The 19,117-nt window shown below is 43.8% G+C and overlaps 2 protein-coding genes across 6 annotated transcripts in view; both read right to left on the bottom strand.

The window, feature by feature from the left end:
• Positions 1-19,117, bottom strand: part of nin (ninein (GSK3B interacting protein)) — a 48,605-nt gene that overhangs the window by 13,004 nt on the left and 16,484 nt on the right. For all 5 annotated transcript variants that reach the window (XR_013810382.1, XM_079694175.1, XM_079694173.1 and 2 more), the window contains exons 7-16: positions 16,850-16,996; positions 16,249-16,413; positions 15,732-15,868; positions 10,133-10,273; positions 9,725-9,899; positions 9,533-9,643; positions 9,286-9,375; positions 7,428-7,563; positions 7,016-7,137; positions 4,924-6,545 (exon numbers count right to left, since the gene is read on the bottom strand). Coding sequence is in view for 4 of the 5 variants with exons in the window: in XM_079694175.1 (XP_079550301.1) it covers positions 4,924-6,545; positions 7,016-7,137; positions 7,428-7,563; positions 9,286-9,375; positions 9,533-9,643; positions 9,725-9,899; positions 10,133-10,273; positions 15,732-15,868; positions 16,249-16,413; positions 16,850-16,996 (2,846 nt within the window). In the remaining variant the exon portion in view is untranslated. The remainder of the gene's footprint in view (positions 1-4,923; positions 6,546-7,015; positions 7,138-7,427; positions 7,564-9,285; positions 9,376-9,532; positions 9,644-9,724; positions 9,900-10,132; positions 10,274-15,731; positions 15,869-16,248; positions 16,414-16,849; positions 16,997-19,117) is intronic.
• On the bottom strand, positions 235-2,355 carry LOC307013460 (uncharacterized protein; the record flags this gene model as incomplete). Its single annotated transcript, XM_079640858.1, has 1 exon — positions 235-2,355. A coding segment is annotated over one exon (1,833 nt), but the record flags the coding sequence as incomplete, so codon positions are not given.

Here is a 19,117-nt window from a genome sequence, read left to right as displayed (position 1 = left end):
ATGTGGAGATTATCCGGCTGAACAAAACGTGATCCGTCTCTTAAATGTGTCTCAACCACAGACCTTATTTCCAGCTATTTTCCAAAATCCTATGGAGAAATTGCTTTGTGTTTTTGTCGAAGGAACCGGAACGAGTTTACGTCGGGGTTTTAGGACGCGTCACTGTGGCTCTCTATATGAAATTGAACATGTTACATTTCCTCAGATGCAAAAACAGAAACAATATATCAGCGTTATTCGATTTTGATTATCGGCAACGAGCACAGAGAAACGTTATCAGTCGACCACTCATTTAAAAGCCTCCGATTCTACGATTCAAAAACTTGCATTGGTTTTGCAAGTCCTCTGGTGACCTACAGGGGTAACAGATGCACACATGGTCAACATCTGCAGGACTTAGGAGCCTAATCACAGCAAGGTGCTTGGGAACGAAAGGAGAAGCGCTTTAAAAATCGGAACGGACGGGAAACGATTAGCCACAGCGGGACGGGACGGGGTCCTACTTTTCTATTTATCTCCGTGTTACCTATGAGCCTGCGTGGAGTTATTTAACGTCAGCGACCTGTCCTGCAGATCTGTGATGGCTCTGCGGAGTTTGCTGTTGCGCATCTCAAACTCCTCACAGCTGTCCTGCAGATCGTCCTCTGAGGAACCATCCTCCTCCTGCTGCTGCTTCTTCTCAAACTCACAGAGAAACTGGGAGAAACTCTCTTTCTCCTGGAGATCATGGTCACTTTCCAGACGACTCCACGCTCTCTTCTCGAGCTCTGCATTCTGCTGCTTCAGCTTGCCGTTCTCACACATGCAATCGTCGTATTTGATCTGCAGGAGTGTCGTCTTGAAGGCCTTCGTCTCCAGCGCCTTCACGTGCTCCATTAACAGCAACACCTTCACTTTCAGGCCGTAGGTTTCCTCCAACACCTGGCGGCCATTTTGGACTTTCTCTGCATTATACAGCAGGAGATTCTCCAGTAGCTCCGTCTTCTGCTGCAGCAGGAACACCTCGTCCTGCAGCAAGGCGTTCTCCTCCGTCACGGTGCTGTACAAAGCTCGCAGTTTGAGGAGCGAGCGATCCTTGACCTCTACGCCATCAGCGTCTGAATCACGTGCGCAGTCATCCGGTGGTTCAGTGGTTACATGTTCCCAGTCTGATTCATCTAGATAGTGAACCTCGGCGTCCTGCAGTTCGTCCGTCTCGACCTCACGCTCCTCTTCTTCACGAGAAAGGATCTCAGAGACTTCGTGAGGTTTGTTCTCCTCGTCACATGATGCAAGAGCTTCTACTTTCTCACAATCTTCACCGCCAAACGCCTCCAGGGACGAGAGCTGTTCACACCACGTCTCTCGGGGAACCGCTTCCTCTTCGGATTCGACGTCTGAATTATGTGGGGTGTCCGGGCTTTCTGAGGATGTTAATTCTTCTGGTTCAATTTCTGCAGAACAACCCCCCACTTTGTCAGAGTTGAAATCCTCTCGTCTGTAATCGTCAGAAGCAGCAACCTGATTTCCCTCCGGCACGCTTTCAACTACATGATCACTGTTTTCCTCAACACATTCAGAACCTCCAACAACTGCATCTCTTTCAGCGTGAGTGTCTCCAGTCTCTCCCGGATTCTCCCGCAGCTCCTTCTTCTCCAGCTCAAAGTCTTCAGCCGCCTGTTTGAGCAGCGCCTCCAGCTCCTCGACCTTCCCCCTCAGGTCGTCGCGCTCCGTCAGCAGCTCCACGCTCTCCTCGATGTGCCGCGCAGACACGGAGAGCGCCTCGTTGCGTTTCGCCTCCAGCTCTGTCTGGATGTTTAAGAGTTCCTCCCTCTCGTGTTTGAAGTCCTGCACGGTTTGCCTCAGCAGGAACTCAGAGTCCAGCGCCTTCTGCTCAGCGAGAGCGAAGAGCGAGTCTTTCGTTTCCAGACTTCCTTGGAGGCGGGTGTGGAGGTCGTTGAGTTGCTTACTCAGCGCCAACTCTTTAGTCTGAGCTTCACTTATTAAATCATCTAGCTCCTTCTGCAGCTGCTGGTTCTCCACCCCAAGATCCTCCACTTCCTGTTTGTGAAGACGCTCCATCTCTTCTCGTTCTTTACCCCACCGTTCTTTCTCTCGCTGCTCGTCCTCCTCCATCTTCCTCCTCTGCTCCTCAGCATTAACGAGGACCTCCTGGATCTTCTTCTCCCAGCAGAGCTCCTGCTCCCGCTGCTTATCAGAGAGGCTCTTCAGCTCCTCCTGGTAGCTCTGCTCCAGTTTTAAAACGTCCGTCTGAAAACGCTCTGCGACAGATTCTTGATCGCCTGAGAAACGACTTTGCACTTCCTGCAGTCTCCTGTTGAAGCTCGCCTCGATGTCCCTCCTGTGCGCGGTTAATGAGTGTCACAGCAGCTCTTATTAGTACAACAAGTTATACAAAACTGAGGACTTTTTTCACATATTCTTTGGCCTAAAATGGGTATTTTTTTTCTAGACTGCCATCAGTAAATACAATTCACAAATCATACATGTTTGCATTAATTTCGCCCCGGCTAAATATTGTGTAGGGCTGCTCGATTATGGCAAAAATCATAATCTCGATTATTTGGGTCAATAATTGATATCACGATTATTAAAAACGATTATCCATTTACTTTGAAAACATCAATTTATTGAAAAAATAAACTGTGTTTTTAACAGTTGATTACCCTGAACTTTAAAGTGGACCTATCATGCTATATTTGAATAATATAGTGTAGGACCATACCTATATAAGGCATATTTATACGTTTTATTTTTCAAAATACCAAACAGATCATGCATTTTAGCCATTCCTCATTTCGCTCAATTTAACACTGCCTTTCATGCTCGGATTCTGTGAGAACAGCACCATCTGGTGGCCTGAAATATGTACTACAGCGTCTCCAGCGCTTTCCAACGGCAATGTCCGTGGCTGTCTCCTCCTGATTGGTGGAGTTGGCCCAATAGCCGTAGGGCCACTTCTGTGACGTCATAGAAGTGTTCAAATCTGGATCAGTCTGTATCAGATCCGCTGCAGCCCCTTTTTAAGAGATTTGGGTATGGAGGAAAATAGAGAGGGTTGTGTTTTCTGACACTTGGTGAGTTCCCTGGAACACCGGGGACACATATTCATGTATAAAAGACGTACAAAAGTGCATTTTGCATTATAGGTCACCTTTAAGTTAAAACATTGAGACTAGGGCTACTCAATTAAAATCGTATTTTAAATCGCGATTACGGCTTGCAACGATTACGAAAACAACGTAATCAAAATAAAACGATTATTTTTATAAGTGCATTTTGCATGATAGGTCCCCTTTAAGTATAATTCAACTGAAAAACCAATAAAACAATTCTTTTAAATCTTTTTAAAATAAAATAATCTTTTTATTTCGATTTTGTTTTCATAATCGTTGCAAGCCAAAATCGTAATTGCGAATAAAATACGATTAATTGAGCAGTTATTATTATTGAACAGTAACCAGCTGCTGAATTAGAAAAAAGACCACCCAACTCTAGTATAAGGTGCCATGTGCTATTGTGTGTTTTGAACATACATTTTAAATAAAAGAGTACACATATTTTGCCCTTTTTGTCAAATATTGCACTTACACTGCAATTTGAATATTGCACTAGTTCATGTTGCTATTAATTGTGCAACCCTAAAAAAAAAGAATGCAAGTTTGGGAGAAGGCAATTCATATTTTAAGATTCCTACATCTTAAGGCAAGTTAGATTTAGGACTCTTTTTTTTAAAAGGGGACCTATCATGCAGAATGCACTTTTTGTGTATTTTCTACATAAAGATGTGTCCCCGGTGTGTCGGGGAACTCACACAGCGTCAGAAAATAAAACCCTCTCTTTTCCTCCGTACCCAAATCTCTAAAAACGGGGGAACAACAGAGCTGATCCAGATTTGCGTCCGATATGATGTAATATCTGAAATGTGGACCCACGGCCCTATCAGAAAGTCGCTATCAGAAATAATGCCCGACTGTTTTGGACGTAATATGGTCGGTGTTTACATTAGCATCGCTAACACTCAGAGCTAACCTGTACTGGAGAGCATGTGTGTGAAGAAGCAGGAAGTAAAAAGGAACTCACCTTGTGGTATAACCGGCAAGAGAGAAAGCCTTTGAGCTCCATACTGTTTCAGAAACAATCCTTGATAATCCATGATATGGCGTTTCATCACGGCAGCATTTAGTTTAGACAGTAGCTGCCGGGTCCCGCATGAGCTCAGACCCCTCCTTTTTTAGTTATCAATTTTTTTAAAGCTTTATACCCAAATCATCACTTTTGAAACAGGAAGTGAAATAGAGGGATATGAGGCATGGCTAGAATGGGTGATCTGTTTGGTATTTTGAGCAAAACACTTCCTAGACATGTTTTTTATATATTTTTATATATCTGAGACCTATGCTATTGCCTAAAAATAGTATGATAGGTGACCTTTCATACCAATCTACAAGACGTTTATGATGGAGGTAAAAAATGTATAAAATATTTCTAGATTAAACAATAAAATGTGAGAACAGACACTTTTTTTTCCCTCACTTTTTTTAATAATATTTTTCTTTTTTGTATTACTTTTAATATAATATACTTTAATATTGTTTTTATATTGTCTTCTTATCTGTATTATTGTGTTGCATTGTTGGAGAAGCCTGTGACCTAAGATTTTCAGCGACATAATTACTCTGTAGCTGTTAGTTTGACAATAAAGAACCTTGAATAATAAAAGCGTACTTCACATGTTTGAGTTTTTTCACAATGTTGAAAATGATCTAAGGACATCGTATCTTACCATTCAAGTATCTTTTAAGAATGTTTACAGCTGGTGTATCCACACTTTGTAACCACAAGATACTTTAAAAAGGATGCTATGAAAATGTCAATGATAAAAACAAACAAAGGCGACACTTTGATAATAAAAAGCCTCACCTCTCCTGAGCGATGTCCTTCCTCAGCGCCTCCATCTCCCCGCTGAGCGCCTCCCTCTCTGCAGCGTGCCTCAGCATCACCTCCTTCATCACCTCCTGCTGTTTCTCCTGCAGACGACTCCTCTCCTCCTCCATCACCTCCTGCTGTTTCTCCTGCAGACGACTCCTCTCCTCCTCCATCACCTCCTGCTGTTTCTCCTGCAGACGACTCCTCTCCTCCTCCATCACCTCCTGGTGTTTCTCCTGCAGGCGACTCGTCTCCTCCTCCAGCTCTTCCTGGTGTTTCTCCTGCAGGCGACTCGTCTCCTCCTCCATCAGACCCTCCACCCTCCTCTCCTCCTCCTCCCTCTGAGTCTCAAGCTTCTCCCTCTCCTCCTCCATCCTCTCCTGCAGCATCCCCTCATAGTCCTCCTCCAGCTGCAGCCTCTCCCTCTCCAGCTCCTCCCTCACCCTCGCCTCCCTCTGCTCACTCCTCTCCTGCAGCGTCAGCCTCTCCTGCAGCAGGGCCTCCTGGTGGAGCTCCTGCAGTGTCAGCCTCTCCTGCAGCAGGGCCTCCTGGTGGAGCTCCTGCAGCGTCAGCCTCTCCTGCAGCTGGGCCTCCTGGTGGAGCTCCTCCAGCGTCAGCCTCTCCTGCAGCAGGGCCTCCTGGTGGAGCTCCTGCAAAGTCAGCCTCTCTTGCAGCAGGGCCTCCTGGTGGAGCTCCTCCAGCGTCAGCCTCTCCTGCAGCAGGGCCTCCTGGTGGAGCTCCTGCAGCGTCAGCCTCTCCTGCAGCAGGGCCTCCTGGTGGAGCTCCTGCAGCCGGACTGTCTCCTCCTCCCAATGCATCCTGAGCTCAGCCTCCTTCTCCTGCTGCTCCCTCACCAGCCTCAACACCTCCTCCTCCAGCACCACCTGCAGGGACTCATTGCTCTGCTCCTCCAGCTGCACCTTCTCCTCTTCAAACGTCACCTTCACCTCCTCTAGTCGCACCTTCACCTCCTCTTTGTGTCTTTCTTGCAACGCCTCCTTCTCCTTCTCAAACTCCTCCTGCAGCCTCCTCGTCGCCTCCTCCAGCCTGGCCTCAGAGAGCTCCACCTGCTCCTCCTCAAACCTCACCTTCGCCTCCTCTAATCTGACCTTCAGCTCTTCTGTATGTCCTTCTTGCAGAAGCGCCTTCTCATTTTCAAAGTCCTTTAGCCACCTCCTCTCCTCCTCCTCCTCCTCCTCCTCCTGCTGCTGCTTCCTCCTCCTCTCCTCCTCTAATCTGACGTCAGAAAGCTCTGCCTGCAGTTTCTTTATCTCCTCCTCCTGTTGCTTCCTCAGCTCCTCCACAGCGTCCTCGTCCATGTTGACCTGCTCCTCCAGGTCAGCGGCGTAGGAGTGCGCCTCCTGCAGCTGCTGCCTGAGCGCTGTGAGCTGCTCCTCCTGCAGCACGTCCTTCTCCTCTTTCTCCTCGTTGAGCCTCCTCTTAAGGGTGGAGATCTCCTCCTCCAATCGGATCTGAAGCTCCTGCCGTGTCTTCTGGACGCCGAGCATCTCCTCCCTCAGAGCCTCCACCTCCTGCTGGTGCTGCAGCGCTAGAGACGCCGTCTGCTCCTCCTGCGCCTCCTTCTTCTTCATCAGCATCTCATCAAACTCATTCATCTGAGGGGGAGAAAGACATTTTGACTTTTTTTTCTGAATTTCAAATCTTAAACTAAAGGGCGGGACATCTCCGACATCTCTTCCCAAAATTATGACTTTTTTCTCAGAATGTATTTTTTTTAAGATCTTGTTTTTTGGCAGACTTGGGCTTTGTTTTTTCACAATTCTTACATTTGTTCCAGAATTGTATTTTCAGAATTCTTACTTTCTCAGAATGTTGTCTTTTGTCAGAATTTTTTTTTTTTCCTCATTATTCAGATTTTTTCTCAAAATCCTGGATTTTTTTCCCTCAAAACCTGAACTTTTTCCTCAAAATCCTACATTTTTCCCTCAAAATCCTGAACTTTTTCATCAAAATCCTAAATTTTCCCCTCAAAATCCTGAATTGTTTCCTCAAAAAGGAGATTTTTGTTATAGTTTTAAAATAAAAAACACGCATACACATTTGAACAAATACATATTTTCTATACCTTGCACTCCAGCTGGCTCTGCAGCTCCTCGATCTCCTGCAGGTGTTGCTCCTTCAGGTGCTCCAACATCATCTCCGCCTCCAGGCTCATGCTGAACGGCTGCACCTCGTCCGCCCCGATACCTGCAGGAAATAACGTTATACATTGAAAGAAGCTAAAACAGTGTCATATGCACAAAGCTACAGTGTATATAATATATAATAAGATATAGTGTGTGTGTGTGTGTGTGTGTGTGTGTGTGTGTGTGTGTTAATCACTCAAGACTGCATTCAACCACTGACCATTCCCCCCATCCCCTTTTTCTGTTTGTTTCTTTATGCATTTTCTGTCAAAGCTTCTTTGAGTTTTTAGAAAAGCGCTATAGTGTTGTATATAGTGTAGTATAAGGTATTATTATTATTATTATTAGTACCAGGGTCAGACTCCATGCCGGGGCTCTTGCTCTCCAGCTCCTCAGAGAGGGTTTTGTGTCCAGGCTGAAGAACTCGTCCCACGCTGTGAAACTCCTGCAGCTCCATCTGCAGCTCGTCGATACGATCCTGCAGCTCCTGCACACATGATATGATAAAAACATCACAACATTATCTCTGTCAACGCTTCTGATTAGTCGGCATGTACAAATGAATATCACAGAGTTATTTCCCACTGTAAATCATTCATTTCCCATCTTTAGTGCATTCACTTTCATGCAACACTGTTGAATAACACATTTTGGGGAGGTATCATCAGTACCAAAAGTCGTGTCTCATTCTCTGTCATTCTTCTTCTTCTTCTATTCAATTTATTCAAAGGGGCTTTATTGGCATGAAAGTTAAATGAAACAATGTTGCCAAAGCATCAAAATACAAAATAATTAACATACATTTCTAGGGATGTAACGATACCAAAAACTCACGGTACGATAATATCGCGATATTAAAAAATAAAATAATAATTTTAATTAATAAATCTTATTTGTACAGCATTTTAGTAGAATAATAGTCTTTTAAAGTGTCAACAATATAATAATCAGACCCTACAATATAATAATCAGGTTTCACTTTAGTTTTCAAGTAACTCAACTCTAACTCACTCACTCAGCATCATCAAGGTTATCTTTTAGGAATATGAGCATGTCCACATTTCCAGGTAGAAGCTGGGATGTTTGGGCGTTTACAATATCCCCTGCTGTGGAAAAAACTCTCTTGCTTGGTACTGATGTTGCTGGGACAGACAGATATGCTTTGGCCGTGGGTGACAGCAGTGGGTCAAACTGTGCATTGTCTCTCCACCACTTCAAAAACAATACAGTTGTTGCCAAGAAAGTGAGGCTTATTGACAGGACGAGATATAAATATACTGTTGGTACTTGTCATTGTCTCAGGTATGTACATGTAGCCCTGTACATACCATGTCCTTTTGTGTTATCTGTTGTTTTGTGTTCATGTTGTAACCTACTTGCTGCCATGTTGGACAGGTCTTCCTTGAAAAAGAGATTGATGATCTCAATGGGACCACCTGGTTGAATAAAGGTTTTGTAAAAAATGTTTAAAAAAAATTATTTACCTCGATATGGCGATATATCGTATATATATATATATATATATATATATATACACAGTGATACAATTACACTTCAACGTGTGTGTGTGTGTGTGTGTGTGTGTGTGTGTGTGTGTGTGTGTGTGTGTGTGTGTGTGTGTGTGTGTGTGTGTCATTCACTGTCCCTCAGGTTGTGGCATGTGTATACATATTGGGCAGCAAGATGTGCCTTGTCTCCTTCTCCTAGGAGTACTCTCAGTCTTGAGAGGTCATTAACCTCCTTGAAACCTGGGATTAAAGAGTTCAACTTGTTACTTGTTCCCTTATTTCGTTGAATGTTTGGCACTTTAGGAGGAAGTGCATCTCTGTCTCAGTCTCACCTGTGGTATAGTGACCACATATTCTGTTGTCTTTTGGTTGCCAGGATGTTTTGTCACTTCCTGTTGCCTGGTTGTGGTCACTGAGCCTGTGCTTGGTTAGGATCTGCCTCTGCTTTCTATCTCTGACAGTATGAGATATTCTGCCAGCTCATAATCTCTGTTTAGAGCCAGGTAACGTTCTAATCTACTTTGGCTTTTAGTTTCTTCTTTCCAATGTTGTAAATAACTGTCTTTACATTGTGTTATAATGCGTTTTGACTGTGACTGGTATCTTCTATCTGTATCTTTTTACATAAAAAAGCCCCAGCATAAAATGTCCATGCAGTAGAAAAAGGTGGACGTTGTTAGTGTTAGACACTGTGTAGTTACCCTATAGTGAGCTTCGTAGCTGCTGTGTAATTCTTTGATTCGTTCTTCTTGGAATAAGAAATCTGCGCTGCCGGGGTCCAAGTCTCCAAACTGAAGAAGACAAAATCATTTACACGTTATTAGTTTGTTTGCACATGAACCATAACATAAAAAGAAGACACAAACAAAAGCAAACAGAAAAACCATTTTACATGTTACACAATTAGACTGTTTAGGAATTGTAGACCCATTGAACTGTCTGTTATACCTTCTCCTTCCTCATGTTTTCCAGGTTTGTCTGCAGTTTAGTGTTCTGACCCTGAGCCGCCACCAGCTGGTCGGTGCTGTCCAGCAGCTCCATTTCAAGGCGTCTGTTTTCCTGGAATAATAAGAGACATTAGACATTCTGTGTGGAGAAACCACCGTGTACTATATCCACAGAGAGAGAGTGTGTGTGTACCTGGAGGGAGATGGAGAGGTGGTCTCTGAGGAAGGACTCGTCCTCTCTGATCTTCTCCAGCTCGGCCTCCAGGGTCTCTCTCTTCTGATCGTTCTGCTGCTGCATCATCTCCATGTCCTTCATCAGGTCTGAGCGCACCACACTCAGCTTCTCCCTGTGATCCTGCTCCAGCTTCCTGCACACAGAGCATGCAACACAAATACTCAACACACAACAACACTGACTGTGACACATGTAGGAGGAGGATGGAGTCAATGCCTTTGAGGTAAGCATTAAGTTATTGTGGTTTAAGCAAATAAAAATAAGGCTTCTTGGTCCATTTGCTACCATTTTAGAAAAGCCACACATGTCTCGTAATACTCAACTTCAACAAGACCTCTATGTAAGATGTTAAAATAAGTTAAATACCTGAGGTTTTGGTTGTTGCTTTGCTCGATAGCAGCGTGTCTCTCATCCACCTCCACAGCGAGTTGAGCTTTTAGTTTCTCGGTTTTCTCCAGATCAGAACGAATCCTGCCCTTCTCCCCGAGCTCCCTGTCCACACGCTCTCTGAGAATAAAAACAACAATTAACTCATGATTACACATCCTACTCCTGCAGCTTTCAAACGGTTCCAAATCTATTTATTCAATATAAATGAAAGGTCCCCTATTATACTGTTTTTCATCAATATATCACAGGTCTCAGATATATACAAAACATGTCTCTGAAGTGTTTGGCTCCAAACACCAAGCAGATCATTGCAGCATTACCCATAATCCCCTCTGTTTCAGCCCTGTTTCCAAAGTGCTGATTCTCTGTCTGTTACTTTAGATGAAAATAAGGAGCCCCTCCCCACGCCCCTCTGAGAGAGATTTGGTTACAAAGAACTCAATTGTGCTCTAGGAGGAGATTCAGGTGATAAGGGGGGGGGGGGGGGGTTACCTTGGTTGCTGATTGGCTAATGGTTACACAAGACAAAACATCGTTATGACATCATCAAGTGGCCAAAATCTGATCAGCTCATTTTCAGACAGGTTTTTATAGAAATGGATCAGGACAAATCTTTGTTCCTGAAACTTTCAGAGTCTCTTTACACAGAGGGGACACATGTTGATGTAGAAGAGACATGGAGAAGAGGGGACACATGTTGATGTAGAAGAGACGTGAAGAAGAGGGGACACATGTTGATGTAGAAGAGACATGAAGAAGAGGGGACACATGTTGATGTAGAAGAGACATGAAGAAGAGGGGACACATGTTGATGTAGAAGAGACATGAAGAAGAGGGGACACATGTTGATGTAGAAGAGACATGAAGAAGAGGGGACACATGTTGATGTAGAGGAGACATGAAGAAGAGGGGACACATGTTGATGTAGAAGAGACATGAAGAAGAGGGGACACATGTTGATGTAGAAGAGACATGAAGAAGAGGGGACACATGTTGATGTAGAGGAGACATGAAGAAGAGGGGACACATGTTGATGTAGAAGAGACATGAAGAAGAGGGGACACATGTTGATGTAGAAGAGACGTGAAGAAGAGGGGACACTTGTTGATGTAGAAGAGACATGAAGAAGAGGGGACACATGTTGATGTAGAAGAGACGTGAAGAAGAGGGGACACATGTTGATGTAGAAGAGACATGAAGAAGAGGGGACACATGTTGATGTAGAAGAGACATGAAGAAGAGGGGACACATGTTGATGTAGAAGAGACGTGAAGAAGAGGGGACACATGTAGATGTAGAAGAGACATGAAGAAGAGGGGACACATGTTGATGTAGAAGAGACGTGAAGAAGAGGGGACACATGTTGATGTAGAAGAGACATGAAGAAGAGGGGACACATGTTGATGTAGAAGAGACATGAAGAAGAGGGGACACATGTTGATGTAGAAGAGACATGAAGAAGAGGGGACACATGTTGATGTAGAAGAGAAATGAAGAAGAGGGGACACATGTTGATGTAGAAGAGACATGAAGAAGAGGGGACACATGTAGATGTAGAAGAGACGTGAAGAAGAGGGGACACATGTTGATGTAGAAGAGACATGAAGAAGAGGGGACACATGTTGATGTAGAAGAGACATGAAGAAGAGGGGACACATGTTGATGTAGAAGAGAAATGAAGAAGAGGGGACACATGTTGATGTAGAAGAGACATGAAGAAGAGGGGACACATGTTGATGTAGAAGAGACATGAAGAAGAGGGGACACATGTTGATGTAGAGGAGACATGAAGAAGAGGGGACACATGTTGATGTAGAAGAGACATGAAGAAGAGGGGACACATGTTGATGTAGAAGAGACATGAAGAAGAGGGGACACATGTTGATGTAGAAGAGACATGAAGAAGAGGGGACACATGCTGATATAGAAGAGACATGAAGAAGAGGGGACACATGTTGATGTAGAAGAGACATGAAGAAGAGGGGACACATGTTGATGTAGAAGAGACATGAAGAAGAGGGGACACATGTTGATGTAGAGGAGACATGAAGAAGAGGGGACACATGTTGATGTAGAAGAGACATGAAGAAGAGGGGACACATGTTGATGTAGAAGAGACATGAAGAAGAGGGGACACATGTTGATGTAGAAGAGACATGAAGAAGAGGGGACACATGTTGATGTAGAAGAGACATGAAGAAGAGGGGACACATGTTGATGTAGAAGAGACATGAAGAAGAGGGGACACATGTAGATGTAGAAGAGACATGAAGAAGAGGGGACACATGTAGATGTAGAAGAGACGTGAAGAAGAGGGGACACATGTTGATGTAGACGAGACATGAAGAAGAGGGGACACATGTTGATGTAGAAGAGACATGAAGAAGAGGGGACACATGTTGATGTAGAAGAGACGTGAAGAAGAGGGGACACATGTTGATGTAGAAGAGACATGAAGAAGAGGGGACACATGTTGATGTAGAAGAGACATGAAGAAAAGGGGACACATGTTGATGTAGAGGAGACATGAAGAAGAGGGGACACATGTTGATGTAGAAGAGACATGAAGAAGAGGGGACACATGTTGATGTAGAAGAGACATGAAGAAGAGGGGACACATGTTGATGTAGAAGAGACATGAAGAAGAGGGGACACATGTTGATGTAGAAGAGACATGAAGAAGAGGGGACACATGTAGATGTAGAAGAGACATGAAGAAGAGGGGACACATGTTGATGTAGACGAGACATGAAGAAGAGGGGACACATGTTGATGTAGAAGAGACATGAAGAAGAGGGGACACATGTAGATGTAGAAGAGACGTGAAGAAGAGGGGACACATGTTGATGTAGAAGAGACATGAAGAAGAGGGGACACATGTTGATGTAGAAGAGACGTGAAGAAGAGGGGACACATGTTGATGTAGAAGAGACATGAAGAAGAGGGGACACATGTTGATGTAGAAGAGGCATGAAGAAGAGGGGACACATGTTGATGTAGAAGAGACATGAAGAAGAGGGGACACATGTTGATGTAGAAGAGACATGAAGAAGAGGGGACACATGTAGATGTAGAAGAGACGTGAAGAAGAGGGGACACATGTTGATGTAGACGAGACATGAAGAAGAGGGGACACATGTTGATGTAGAAGAGACATGAAGAAGAGGGGACACATGTAGATGTAGAAGAGACATGAAGAAGAGGGGACACATGTAGATGTAGAAGAGACGTGAAGAAGAGGGGACACATGTTGATGTAGACGAGACATGAAGAAGAGGGGACACATGTTGATGTAGAAGAGACATGAAGAAGAGGGGACACATGTTGATGTAGAAGAGACATGAAGAAGAGGGGACACATGTTGATGTAGAAGAGACATGAAGAAGAGGGGACACATGTTGATGTAGAAGAGACATGAAGAAGAGGGGACACATGTTGATGTAGAAGAGACATGAAGAAGAGGGGACACATGTAGATGTAGAAGAGACGTGAAGAAGAGGGGACACATGTTGATGTAGAAGAGACATGAAGAAGAGGGGACACATGTTGATGTAGAAGAGACGTGAAGAAGAGGGGACACATGTTGATGTAGAAGAGACATGAAGAAGAGGGGACACATGTAGATGTAGAAGAGACGTGAAGAAGAGGGGACACATGTTGATGTAGACGAGACATGAAGAAGAGGGGACACATGTTGATGTAGAAGAGACATGAAGAAGAGGGGACACATGTAGATGTAGAAGAGACATGAAGAAGAGGGGACACATGTAGATGTAGAAGAGACGTGAAGAAGAGGGGACACATGTTGATGTAGACGAGACATGAAGAAGAGGGGACACATGTTGATGTAGAAGAGACATGAAGAAGAGGGGACACATGTAGATGTAGAAGAGACATGAAGAAGAGGGGACACATGTAGATGTAGAAGAGACGTGAAGAAGAGGGGACACATGTTGATGTAGACGAGACATGAAGAAGAGGGGACACATGTTGATGTAGAAGAGACATGAAGAAGAGGGGACACATGTTGATGTAGAAGAGACATGAAGAAGAGGGGACACATGTTGATGTAGAAGAGACATGAAGAAGAGGGGACACATGTTGATGTAGAAGAGACATGAAGAAGAGGGGACACATGTAGATGTAGAAGAGACGTGAAGAAGAGGGGACACATGTTGATGTAGACGAGACATGAAGAAGAGGGGACACATGTTGATGTAGAAGAGACATGAAGAAGAGGGGACACATGTTGATGTAGAAGAGACATGAAGAAGAGGGGACACATGTTGATGTAGAGGAGACATGAAGAAGAGGGGACACATGTTGATGTAGAAGAGACATGAAGAAGAGGGGACACATGTTGATGTAGAAGAGACATGAAGAAGAGGGGACACATGTTGATGTAGAAGAGACATGAAGAAGAGGGGACACATGTTGATGTAGAAGAGACATGAAGAAGAGGGGACACATGTTGATGTAGAAGAGACATGAAGAAGAGGGGACACATGTAGATGTAGAAGAGACGTGAAGAAGAGGGGACACATGTTGATGTAGACGAGACATGAAGAAGAGGGGACACATGTTGATGTAGAAGAGACATGAAGAAGAGGGGACACATGTTGATGTAGAAGAGACGTGAAGAAGAGGGGACACATGTTGATGTAGAAGAGACGTGAAGAAGAGGGGACACATGTTGATGTAGAAGAGACATGAAGAAGAGGGGACACATGTTGATGTAGAAGAGACATGAAGAAGAGGGGACACATGTTGATGTAGAAGAGACATGAAGAAGAGGGGACACATGTTGATGTAGAAGAGACATGAAGAAGAGGGGACACATGTAGATGTAGAAGAGACGTGAAGAAGAGGGGACACATGTTGATGTAGACGAGACATGAAGAAGAGGGGACACATGTTGATGTAGAAGAGACATGAAGAAGAGGGGACACATGTAGATGTAGAAGAGACGTGAAGAAGAGGGGACACATGTTGATGTAGAAGAGACATGAAGAAGAGGGGACACATGTTGATGTAGAAGAGACATGAAGAAGAGGGGACACATGTTGATGTAGAAGAGACATGAAGTAGAGGGGACACATGTTGATGTAGAAGAGACATGAAGTAGAGGGGACACATGTTGATGGAGAAGAGACATGAAGAAGAGGGGACACATGTTGATGTAGAAGAGACATGAAGTAGAGGGGACACATGTAGATGTAGAAGAGACATGAAGAAGAGGGGACACATGTTGATGTAGAAGAGACATGAAGAAGAGGGGACACATGTTGATGTAGAAGAGACATGAAATAGAGGGGACACATGTTGATGTAGAAGAGACGTGAAGAAGAGGGGACACATGTTGATGTAGAAGAGACATGAAGAAGAGTGGACACATGTAGATGTAGAAGAGACGTGAAGAAGAGGGGACACATGTAGATGTAGAAGAGACATGAAGAAGAGGGGACACATGTTGATGTAGAGGAGACATGAAGAAGAGGGGACACATGTTGATGTAGAAGAGACATAGAAAAGAGGATGTTTGCATAATAGGTGACCTTTAAGACTTTGTACTCACAGCAGATGTCTGATCTCAGATCTGAAGCTGGCGAGCGCCGCCTGGTGGATCCCGTTCTTGGTGACGAGGAGCTCGTTCTCCAGAGCCAGAGTCAGATCGCTGAGGCTCAGACGCCCGTCCAGACCGAAGTTCAGAGCCTGCAACAACAACAACAACATTATCACATTAATAACAAATAAATAATAATAATGTGTTCCTTTTTGTAAATATTTAGTGAAATGATTCGTTTTATTTTCAAATAAAGAAACATTTTTCAGAATAAGACAAAGTAATTAAAAAAAACAAAAGAAAGAATAAACCTACAATTGTGAAACAACTCAGGCAAAAAAGAAAAATCAAATCACATGATGAACTTTTACACAGCTTATCAAATTGAATTTTTTTATCATTTGCTTTAGAGAAAACTAAGTATTTCCAAAACATACATTTCGCAAAGGTTCAAGCCAAAATCAAGGTTATTCATTCCGTATCTTTTTGACATCAGGTCAAAGTCAAACTACCAATCAGAGTAATGTACCTGCAGGATCTCCAGGCTGTTCTCCACGCCCTCCTCCATCCAGGCGTCCAGCAGGCTCTCCACCGCCGTGAAGCCGCTCCCGTCGTCCAGGCTGGAGAACAGACGCAGGCCGATTGAGCTGCTCAGCGGACAGGACGCTGTGCGACGCCCGCCCTCATCAAACGGCTGCACGGGGGGGGATATAACGGGTTTTAATACAGAGAGGTAATCTAGCTCTTAGTGTCTCTATTACAGGGAAACTAAAAAAGGAAAAACATGTTTTATGCATGATGACTATATTTAATAAAATCGCTAATATTGCAAATCATATCACAACTGCAAAGTCAGCTAAAATAACCACAATTAGTTATTTCTCTCAAACTAATGAGGACTACAGCTGCAGGAGGACTTAACAGAATCCACCTGACATTTTAAATCAAATCTGACGTCTAAAACTATTTGAATTGACTAAAATAAATATTGTTTTTTGTTGAACATAGTTCGACTGAAATGCTCTGACTGAATGCTCAGGACCAAACGGACCAGACTTTTAGTGAAGAAGTTGACGTAGATTTAGGCATTAGTCTAAATAGCTGACATCATTAACCCTGAGCATGTTCACCTGCGTGGAGTGGAGGCGTTTGAGCAGCCTGTACGGCGTGGAGGCGGACGGTGTCGGAGGTTTGTTCTGATTTAAAACCCGGGAGACAAACTCCTGAACGTTCATCTCTCCGTCACCCGTCAGACTCTGGAAGACGTCCACGTTTATCTGGAAAATACACACGTGTTTGGTGAGGGAGAAATGTTTGCTAGAGAGGCCAGGTGCAGGTGTTTCATCATTGAAAAAATAAATAGTTATAAAAAACAAGTCTTCTGTTTTAAAATCAATTAAAATTAAACGACTTTCCATCACTTGGGAATACACATATAACTATGGAGAACCAGATTCGTGGTAATTTGAAAACAACTGCCGGTGGTCACACACACACACACACACACACACACACACACACACACACACACACACACACACACACACACACACACACACACACACACACACACACACACACACACACACACACACACACACACACACACACACACACACACACACACACACACACACACACACACACACACACACACACACACACACACACACACACACACACACACACACACTTACTTCATAAAACGAGGGGGAATACTGTGGGGTTAAACGTAGCAGCCTCGATCTCTATTCAGCTGTTCTAATGAAGGGAAACGCAGTGAAGTAAACAGTAAAAGTCACAGCTCTTTTTAGCTGGTGCTGCTTTTCTCAGATTCTGCTGAGTTACACGTTACTGCCTCCAGTGCCTGAACTACGAAGCCAGTTCAACAGACCCTGGATATGTTCGATTTACCCGGCTTAACTAACCCTAACAAACGCGATGTCGCTAAGCGGTCATACGAAGCTGGTTATCAACTCAGTAAATCAACCAGGGTTTCTCTGACCGGCTGAGAGCGCGTTCACGTGAAAGGGACGGGGTTAGCAACATTTGACCAATCACAAACATGGAGACGCGTGCTGACAGCGCAGCGTCATACTTCATGAATGAATATTGTAAATAGCAAATCCTGCTTCGTAGTACAGGCCACTGGTGCCGCAGAGATTTAATAAAGTAAAGGAGGTTTTCCTTCTATAAAACAGCTGTGGGCAGCAGATACTGAGAGTCACGGACTGGAATCCCTCAATTTAAATAAAACGAGGCCACGCTTTATTAACTCGTGCGAACGAGAAAGTAAAACGAGGCCACGTTTTATTTATTTTTCTCTCAATGAACCCTCCAGGGCTCCGTATATTTTAATATAAATATGTTTCTTTTATTTGTCTTAATGTACATTCTTACTTTACCTTATTATGTTTATATAAATATTTTGTATTTATTTGATTTCAATCTAGAATGGAGCTCGTGTTAGGAAATCCAAATGTCCGATTCTCTACATGGCTACTTAAAGATAAATGAATTATTATAATCATTCATTTAGAACATTAACGTTTTGATTGTGCTACTACGACAAAATGTCCGGCAGTGGCTCAGTCAGAAGGGGCTTGGACTGTGAGCCGTAGGGTCGCCGGTTCAAGTCCCCGACCAGACCTAAATATGGGGTGTGGACTGCTACTTGGAGAGGTCCCAGTTCACCTCCTGCCCTGCCGTGGTGCCCTTGAGCAAGGCACCGGACACCCCCCTTACCCCCTCACTCCCATTGCTCCCCGAGCGCTGTACAATAGCTGCCCACTGCTACTAGTACTAGACTCCTGGTACACATTTCACTGTGTGCTCTCCATGGCTGTCCCGAATACCATTTTTCGGGCTCCGGATATTCGGTAGTAATCAGCAGCGAATATTCGAATATTCGTTACGCGAGGGGGGGGTGAACCGCTTCAACGCGTGTATTTTGGTTTATTCACGGCATTCTTTTTGTTGTTCTACAGTATTGTTGTTTTATAGTTATTTGTTAATGTATACAACCCAAGTTTTGTTCTTTGAAATTGAAAAGGATATCGCATTGTGTTTGTTGCTTTTGTTGCAGTTCTATATGTCTTAAGTGTAATTTGGTTTGGCTTCCTATTTTGTATGGACATGCTTTTATTTTGAAGGAGAGTTAGCACTGTTGACAGGAAGTTGTTGTTGCTATGGAAACAACGTGACGGAGATTAATGGAGAAAAAGTAATATCTACATATAAAGACGGAGAAAGTAAACGATAGCGTTTCTTGCTAAGTGTTAGCACCCCCAGAAGAGGCACAAGCTCTTACGTTGATATTGGAGATTTCAATAAATTCAACAACAAAAAAACAAAAAATAAAATAAAACGAATAACGAAATTGAAACCCGAATAGTACT

The sequence above is a fragment of the Notothenia rossii genome (assembly GCF_949606895.1).
Source record: "Notothenia rossii genome assembly, chromosome: 7".
NCBI classification, from domain to species: domain Eukaryota; kingdom Metazoa; phylum Chordata; class Actinopteri; order Perciformes; family Nototheniidae; genus Notothenia; species Notothenia rossii.
Note: the sequence above shows the minus strand (reverse complement) of the source record. Positions and strands in the feature narration are given on the sequence as shown.